The sequence below is a fragment of the Xenopus tropicalis genome, chromosome 4, assembly GCF_000004195.4.
Source record: "Xenopus tropicalis strain Nigerian chromosome 4, UCB_Xtro_10.0, whole genome shotgun sequence".
NCBI classification, from domain to species: domain Eukaryota; kingdom Metazoa; phylum Chordata; class Amphibia; order Anura; family Pipidae; genus Xenopus; species Xenopus tropicalis.
Window position 1 is genome coordinate 1,060,282 of NC_030680.2, and position 9,287 is coordinate 1,069,568.

The 9,287-nt window shown below is 53.8% G+C and overlaps 1 protein-coding gene across 1 annotated transcript; it reads right to left on the reverse strand.

Moving 5' to 3' along the window:
- Nucleotides 1-286: 286 nt before the first annotated feature.
- On the reverse strand, nucleotides 287-7,278 carry tph1 (tryptophan hydroxylase 1). Its single transcript, XM_031900329.1, has 3 exons — nucleotides 7,129-7,278; nucleotides 1,612-1,749; nucleotides 287-734 (listed from the first exon to the last, which is right to left on the reverse strand). The coding sequence occupies exons 1-3, from the start codon at nucleotides 7,219-7,221 to the stop codon at nucleotides 423-425; spliced, it is 543 nt and encodes a 180-aa protein (XP_031756189.1). The 5' UTR covers nucleotides 7,222-7,278; the 3' UTR covers nucleotides 287-422.
- Between the last annotated feature and the right edge of the window lie 2,009 nt (nucleotides 7,279-9,287).

Consider the following 9,287-nt stretch of genomic DNA (forward strand, 5'->3'; position numbering starts at 1 on the left):
AAGGGGAAGCTTCTAGATAAAGGGATATGGAAGAAGAAGCTTCTAGATAAAGGGATATGGAAGAGGCAGCTTCTAAATAAAGGGATATGGAAGAGGAAGCTTCTAGATAAAGGGATATGGAAGAAGCTTCTAGATAAAGGGGTATGGAAGAAGAAGCTTCTAGATAAAGGGGTATGGAAGAAGAAGCTTCTAGATAAAGGGGTATGGAAGAAGAAGCTTCTAGATAAAGGGGTATGGAAGAAGAAGCTTCTAGACAAAGGGGTATGGAAGAAGAAGCTTCTAGATAAAGGGGTATGGAAGAAGAAGCTTCTAGATAAAGGGGTATGGAAGAAGAAGCTTCTAGATAAAGGGATATGGAAGAGGAAGCTTCTAATAAAGGGATATGGAAGAGGAAGCTTCTAGATAAAGGGATAAAGAAGAAGCTAGTTAGATACTGATGGGGCAAATAACTGTGTTGGTCCCACAGGTCCTTGATCTACCAGCTTGGCTGAGAATGGACTGACCAATAGCCCAAATGGGGGGGCAGTTACCCTGTACCCCTTGTTCTTACCATCCTCCTCTACGCTGAAGTTCTCCGGGGGGCTCATGGATATGACGCTGACGTGGGGCTTGAGCAGATGGAAGATCTCATTCAGTTGTTCCCTGTTGCTGTCACAATCCACGAAGATCTCGAACTCGGAGTTTCTTCTCTTTGACTTTCGGGACTCGATGTGAATGAGATTAACGTGTTTCTCCTGCGGCCAGAAGCACTCGTTAGGGAAATGAGCCTAATTAGTTATTAATAGAGTGTTAATGTGCGAGTGGCGCTCCATTGGTCTCAGTCTCGTAGCCCAGTCGGCTCACAGGCAGCACAGGGATCAGGGGAAACCTGCACCCAACCCGCAAAATGTTGGACCCGTTGGACCTCTGTAGGACCCGCACCCAACCTGCACCCATGTCTTTCCTCTCTGTACCCGACTTCTGTGCACACAGGGCGAGTTTGGGAGCAGTCTGACCCACATCCAACCTGGAGAAAGTAGCCCTACTGTCTCCATCTTGCCCTACTGTCTCCATCTTGTCCTACTGTCTCCATCTTGCCCTACTGTCCCCATCTTGCCCTACTGTCCCCATCTTGCCCTACTGTCTCCATCTTGCCCTACTGTCTCCATCTTGCCCTACTGTCTCCATCTTGTCCTACTGTCCCCATCTTGTCCTACTGTCTCCATCTTGCCCTACTGTCTCCATCTTGCCCTACTGTCTCCATCTTGCCCTACTGTCTCCATCTTGTCCTACTGTCTCCATCTTGTCCTACTGTCTCCATCTTGCCCTACTGTCTCCATCTTGCCCTACTGTCTCCATCTCGCCCTACTGTCCCCATCTCGCCCTTCAGTCTCCATCTCGCCCTACTGTCTCCATCTTGCCCTACTGTCTCCATCTTGCCCTACTGTCTCCATCTTGTCCTACTGTCTCCATCTTGTCCTACTGCTCCATCTTGCCCTACTGTCTCCATCTTGTCCTACTGCTCCATCTTGCCCTACTGTCTCCATCTTGCCTTACTGCCTCCATCTTGCCCTACTGTGCACACGGGGCAAGTTTGGGAGCAGTCCAACCTGAACCCCCAATGTTACACACCTGGAAAAGCTTCAGCGCTTTGACCAGCCCCCCAATCTCATTCTTCAGGGAGAAGATGACGGAGGCCTTGCCCCTCTCGCAGACATTGTCGTTATATTCTTTATTGTCTTCGATCTTGATGTAAGTTGACTTATTGAACTACAAAAGAAGATAGAAAACCCGGGGTGAGATTAGAAGCCAAGCAGGCACAGTTGTACCAGGTATAGGCCAGAACTAGTAGCCACCGGGCATAGTATGGGCCATTTATACAATGACCTAGGCAAACTCAAGCCAATCAGCAAGCCACTCTAGTGCATCAGGACTCAACTGGCGTAACGAGGGGCTCCTGATATGTGAGACAGCTGGGAACCAAATCTGAGCAGGAAAAACTGCCTAACCAGGGATGTGCAAGTGAAGGGCAGTCATTTGGTGCTGAGGTTGGTGGCCATTGCCCTCAGTTCCCTATGCCCAGCAACATCCTGAAATCAGGGAACTAATTCATCTGCCCTACAGTTTGCCTTCTTGTCCTGTTGTCTAAACTTTAAACTGTTGTCTCCATCTTGCCCTACTGTCTCCATCTTGCCCTACTGTCTCCATCTTGCCCTACTGTCCCCATCTTGTCCTACTGTCTCCATCTTGCCCTACTGTCTCCATCTTGCCCTACTGTCCCCATCTTGTCCTACTGTCTCCATCTTGTCCTACTGTCTCCATCTTGTCCTACTGTCCCCACCTTGCCCTACTGTCTCCATCTTGCCCTACTGTCTCCATCTTGCCCTACTGTCCCCATCTTGCCCTACTGTCCCCATCTTGCCCTACTGTCTCCATCTTGCCCTACTGTCTCCATCTTGCCCTACTGTCTCCATCTTGCCTTACTGTCTCCATCTTGTCAAGCTTTCTCCATCTTGCCCTACTGTCTCCATCTTGCCCTACTGTCTCCATCTTGCATTACTTTGTCCATCTTCCCCTACTGTCTCCATCTTGTCCCATCTGTTGTCCCCTACTGTCTCCATCTTGCCCTACTGTCTCCTTGTCCTACAGTCTCCATCTTGCCCTACTGTCTCCGTCTTGTCCTACAGTCTCCATCTTGCCCTACTGTCCCCATCTTGCCCTACTGTTTCCATCTTGTCCTACTGTCCCCATCTTGTCCTACTGTCTCCATCTTGCCCTACTGTCTCCATCTTGCCCTACTGTCTCCATCTTGTCCTACAGTCACAATCTTGCACTACTTTTCCATCTTGCCCTACTGTCTTCTCCTTGCCCTACTCTCTCCATCTTGCCCTACTGTCTCCATCTTGTCCTACTGTCTTCATATTGTCCTACTGTCTTCATATTGTCCTACTGTCTTCATGTCGCCCTACTGTCCCCATCTCGCCCTACTGTCTCCATCTCGCCCTACTGTCTCCATCTCGCCCTACTGTCTCCATCTCGCCCTACTGTCTCCATCTCATCCTACTGTCCCCATCTCGCCCTACTGTCTCCATCTCGCCCTACTGTCTCCATCTCGCCTTACTGTCTCCATCTTGCCTTACTGTCTCCATCTTGCCCTACTGTCTCCATCTTGCCCTACTGTCTCCATCTTGTCCTACAGTCACAATCTTGCACTACTTTTCCATCTTGCCCTACTGTCTTCTCCTTGCCCTACTCTCTCCATCTTGCCCTACTGTCTTCTCCTTGCCCTACTCTCTCCATCTTGCCCTACTGTCACCATCTTGTCCTACTGTCTTCATATTGTCCTACTGTCTTCATGTTGCCCTACTGTCCCCATCTCGCTCTACTGTCCCCATCTCGCCCTACTGTCTCCATCTCGCCCTACTGTCCCCATCTCGCCATACTGTCCCCATCTCGCCCTACTATCCCCATCTCGCCCTACTGTCTCCATCTTGTCCTACTGTCCCCATCACGCCCTACTGTCTCCATCTTGCCCTACTGTCTCCATCTTGCCCTACTGTCCCCATCTTGCCCTACTGTCCCCATCTTGCCCTACTGTCCCCATCTTGCCCTACTGTCTCCATCTTGCCCTACTGTCTCCATCTTGCCCTACTGTCCCCATCTCCTCCAATGGTCTCCATCTTGCCCTACTGTCCCCATCTTGCCCTACTGTCTCCATCTCGTCCTACTGTCTCCATCACGCCCTACTGTCTCCATCTTGCCCTACTGTCCCCATCTCGCCCTACTGTCCCCATCTCGCCCTACTGTCTCAATCTCGTCCTACTGTCCCCATCTTGCCCTAATGTCCCCATCTCCTCCAATGGTCTCCATCTTGCCCTACTGTCCCCATCTTGCCCTACTGTCTCCATCTCGTCCTACTGTCCCCATCTCGTCCTACTGTCTCCATCTTGCCCTACTGTCCCCATCTTGCCCTACTGTCTCCATCTTGCCCAACTGTCTCCATCTTGCCCAACTGTCTCCATCTTGCCCTACTCTCTCCATCTTGCCCTACTCTCTCCATCTTGCCCAACTGTCTCCATCTTGCCCTACTCTCTCCATCTTGCCCTACTCTCTCCATCTTGCCCAACTGTCTCCATCTTGCCCTACTGTCCCCATCTTGCCCTACTGTCTCCATCTTGCCCAACTGTCTCCATCTTGCCCAACTGTCTCCATCTTGCCCTACTCTCTCCATCTTGCCCTACTCTCTCCATCTTGCCCTACTGTGTCCATAGTTTGATGCTTCTGATTGCACTCATTTAAAGACAGCTCTGATAATTTATATAGTTGATAATATAATTGCCCCTGCAGTACAATCTGTAAGTGATGCTTAATGGGTTTCTGCTGTTTTTGGCTCTATGGCGTCCCCCAGTGTCTTATTCACATCATGCAAGAAGCCAATGTAAGAACGTGCACTTGATAACGGTGGGTCAAACCTGGGCGGGGTTTATACATGAGACAGAGAACAGGGTTAGTAGGGCATGATTTCCATGGGGGCATTACCAGTGGCCCTTACAGACCTGCACCTAGAGACAGTGGGGCAAGATGGGGACAGTAGGGCAAGATGGGGACAATAGGGCGAGATGGAGACAGTAGGGCGAGATGGAGACAGTAGGGCGAGATGGGGACAGTAGGGCGAGATGGGGACAGTAGGGCGAGATGGGGACAGTAGGGCGAGATGGGGACAGTAGGGCGAGATGGAGACAGTAGGGCGAGATGGAGACAGTAGGCCGAGATGGAGACAGTAGGGCGAGATGGAGACAGTAGGGCGAGATGGAGACAGTGGGACAAGATGGAGACAGTGGGACAAGATGGGGACAGTAGGGCAAGATGGAGACAGTGGGACAAGATGGGGACAGTAGGGCAAGATGGAGACCATTGGAGGAGATGGGGACAGTAGGGCAAGATGGAGACAGTTGGAGGAGATGGGGACAGTAGGGCAAGATGGAGACAGTAGGACAAGATGGAGACAGTAGGGCAAGATGGAGACAGTGGGACAAGATGGGGACAGTAGGGCAAGATGGAGACCATTGGAGGAGATGGGGACAGTAGGGCAAGATGGAGACCATTGGAGGAGATGGGGACAGTAGGGCAAGATGGAGACAGTAGGACAAGATGGAGACAGTAGGACAAGATGGAGACAGTAGGGCAAGATGGAGACAGTAGGGCAAGATGGAGACAGTGGGACAAGATGGGGACAGTAGGGCAAGATGGAGACAGTTGGAGGAGATGGGGACAGTAGAAGACCACACTAGAGTACTTTGGGGGTATCACCATTCTCCTGGGGGGATTTGGAACATTAACCCTCCATAGACCAGGTGGGTTCATTCTTTAATCATTCTTTATGGCTGGGAGGCTGCTTTATAAACAGTAAGTGGCCCCGGGCTGTGGGGCCCCTATTCACGTTGCTCTGTATCTCGCCCTGCAGGTTCCTCGGGGCACTGACTGGGCAGCTGAGAGTATTAGTAGCTTTGTCGCTGCAGCAGTCGCCCCTCTCCCCACATTTCCCAGTCTCCAAGGAATGAAGAGACGGGCGCCGGGGCGAGACCGCTGCCTACTTGGTCAGTCGGTACCTGCTGGCACTTTGCCCATAGGGCGCCCGATGGCCCGGGGATCCCCAGGCTGTGCAGGGTGAGGCTGTGTTGGCATTGGGCACCCCATGGGCACAACAGAACGGCACCGCCCTTGGCTTTTCTCAGCTGGAATGGATCAGAACCATGTCGTGTAGTACTGAGGGGGGTCCATCAGGTTCTGCCGGTGCTCCAGTCATCCCAGTTCTTTATCCCCAGCAGAAGCATTAAAGGGCAAGTAAAGCCACTAAATGCTAACCAGCTGGCTCAGCCGACTTCTCCTTCTCTGAACCAATCATTGTGCCAGCCTGGGGTATTTCCCCGTCAGTGCCCCCCCCGGGGTATCCCCTGTGAGCTGTCCGCTGGCACAGAAAGGGGCAAAGTCACTCTGTACTGCACCTCTGCTCATATGGGGGGGCACCGGGATCCCCCGGGGCAGCACAGAAGGAATTACCCCCATCCGAAAGCATTTATTAAAGGGCAATGGCCGGGGGGGCATTTTATTATCTCTTAATGACTTGTTGTTCCCTGGCTCCAGGAGAGTGCCACCATCTCCCTGGCACCCCCCCCCCCGTCTCCCTGGCACCCCCGTGCCTCCATCTCCCTGGCACCCCCCGTGCCCCGTCTCCCCCCGTGCCACTGTCTCCCTGGCACCCCCTGTGTCTCAGTCTCCCTGGCACCCCGCGTGCCACCATCTCCCTTGCACCCCCCATGCCACCATCTCCCTAGCACCCCCTGTGTCTCCGTCTCCATGGCACCCCATGCCACTATTTCCCTGGCACCCCCCCGTGCCACTGTCCCCCTGGCACCCCCCATGCCACTATTTCCCTGGCACCCCCCGTGCCACTATTTCCCTGGCACCCCCCCGTGCCACTATTTCCCTGGCACCCCCCGTGCTACTATTTCCCTGGCACCCCCGTGCCACTATTTCCCTGGCACCCCCCCGTGCCACTATTTCCCTGGCACCCCCCCGTGCCACTATTTCCCTGGCACCCCCCCGTGCCACTATTTCCCTGGCACCCCCCCCGTGCCACTATTTCCCTGGCACCCCCGTGCCACTATTTCCCTGGCACCCCCCGAGCCACCATGGGCACACACCTTAGGGAACGCCAGGGCAACTTTTACCTTTATTTCTCCTTTAAAAGGGGGGGGGGGGCAAAATTTCTGACTGTTACCATGGATGCAGCATGACTGAGTGTAGCTGGGAAGGGGGGGCCCTTGGGGAGCCTGAATGTTAGGTGGGGGGGGGGGGGCTCATTCTCCGGAGGGACAGAACCTCTCTAAAAGGAGCCAATCCCTAAAAGTCTGACCCCCCCCCCCCCCCCCGAGAGATTGTTGTGATGCTGATAGAAACAAGCACAGGACCAACTGCAAGGCTGCTTCCCCTATGGGGCAGGTTATTAGTGGGGTGCCCGGGGGGGGAAGGTGCTGTTATTAAACCCCCGGCTCCAGCCAATCAGATAATTGCCCCCCCAGCGATGGTGTTGAACTACAACTCCTGCCCTTTGCCCCCCTGCCCTAGGTCTGAGCCCCCCAAACTCACCTCATTATTGATCTGATTCTCATCCAATCCGGAGTTGCCGGAGTCGAAGGACTTGACCCTGCGGGGGCGCTCTGCCCGGCGGCTGGAGTACATGGGGCTGCTGGAGGGACCGTGTGTGGCTGAGCCGTTCCTCCTGCCCCTCCTGTATTTATCCCCGGGGCTGTGGGAGGGGCCTAATAATCCCTTCTACCGGGGCTGGAGATACTCCGGCGTCACAGCCACTAATTACCCCCCTCTCATTATCCCCCCCCCCCTCTCATTAATTAAGGGCCACTCACTGCCCCACACCGGCACTACTTACCCTTTATTACCCCCCCCCCCCCAGGGACATTCACTCACAGCAAAATGATCCCTAGGCTGGCGGGGCAGTCACATCTCTCTGTTCTGTCACTGATCGGTTGCTATGGGTTACAGCCCATGTGCAAATTTGCCCAGTGTTTATAAATGAGCCCAAGTGGGGCAAGAGGGGGACAGTGGGGCAAGAGGGGGACAGTGGGGCAAGAGGGGGACAGTGGGGCAAGAGGGGGACAGTGGGGCAAGAGGGGGACAGTGGGGCAAGAGGGGGACAGTGGGGCAAGAGGGGGACAGTGGGGCAAGAGGGGGACAGTGGGGCAAGAGGGAGACAGTAGGACAAGAGGGAGACAGTAGGGCAAGAGGGAGACAAGATGGAGACAGTGGGGCAAGATGGAGACAGTAGGGCAAGAGGGAGACAGTAGGGCAAGAGGGAGACAGTAGGGCAAGAGGGAGACAGTAGGGCAAGAGGGAGACAGTAGGGCAAGAGGGAGACAGTAGGGCAAGAGGGAGACAGTAGGGCAAGAGGGAGACAGTAGGGCAAGAGGGAGACAAGATGGAGACAGTAGGGCAAGATGGAGACAGTAGGACAAGATGGAGACAGTAGGACAAGATGGAGACAGTAGGGCAAGATGGGGACAGTAGGGCAAGAGGGAGACAGTAGGGCAAGAGGGAGACAGTAGGGCAAGATGGGGACAGTAGGGTAAGATGGAGACAGTAGGGCAAGAGGGAGACAGTAGGGCAAGATGGAGACAGTAGGGCAAGAGGGAGACAGTAGGGCAAGAGGGAGACAGTAGGGCAAGAGGGAGACAAGATGGAGACAGTAGGACAAGATGGAGGCAGTAGGGCAAGATGGAGACAGTAGGGCAAGATGGAGACAGTAGGACAAGATGGAGACAGTAGGACAAGATGGAGACAGTAGGACAAGATGGAGACAGTAGGGCAAGATGGGGACAGTAGGGCAAGATGGAGACAGTAGGACAAGATGGAGACAGTAGGGCAAGAGGGAGACAGTAGGGCAAGAGGGAGACAAGATGGAGACAGTAGGGCAAGATGGAGGCAGTAGGGCAAGATGGAGACAGTAGGGCAAGATGGAGACAGTAGGACAAGATGGAGACAGTAGGGCAAGATGGAGACAGTAGGGCAAGAGGGAGACAGTAGGACAAGATGGAGACAGTAGGGCAAAAGGGAGACAAGATGGAGACAGTAGGGCAAGATGGAGACAGTAGGGCAAGATGGAGACAGTAGGGCAAGATGGAGACAGTAGGGCAAGATGGGGACAGTAGGGCAAGATGGGGACAGTAGGGCAAGATGGAGACAGTAGGACAAGATGGGGACAGTAGGACAAGATGGGGACAGTAGGACAAGAGGGAGACAAGATGGAGACAGTAGGGCAAGATGGAGGCAGTAGAACAAGATGGGGACAGTAGGGCAAGATGGGGACAATAGGGCAAGATGGGGACAATAGGGCAAGATGGAGACAGTAGGACAAGATGGGGACAGTAGGACAAGATGGGGACAGTAGGACAAGATGGGGACAGTAGGACAAGATGGGGACAGTAGGGCAAGATGGAGACAGTAGGACAAGATGGGGACAGTAGGACAAGATGGGGACAGTAGGGCAAGATGGAGACAGTAGGACAAGATGGAGACAGTAGGACAAGATGGAGACAGTAGGGCAAGAGGGAGACAGTAGGACAAGATGGGGACAGTAGGACAAGAGGGAGACAAGATGGAGACAGTAGGGCAAGATGGAGGCAGTAGAACAAGATGGGGACAGTAGGGCAAGATGGGGACAATAGGGCAAGATGGGGACAGTAGGGCAAGATGGAGACAGTAGGACAAGATGGGGACAGTAGGACAAGATG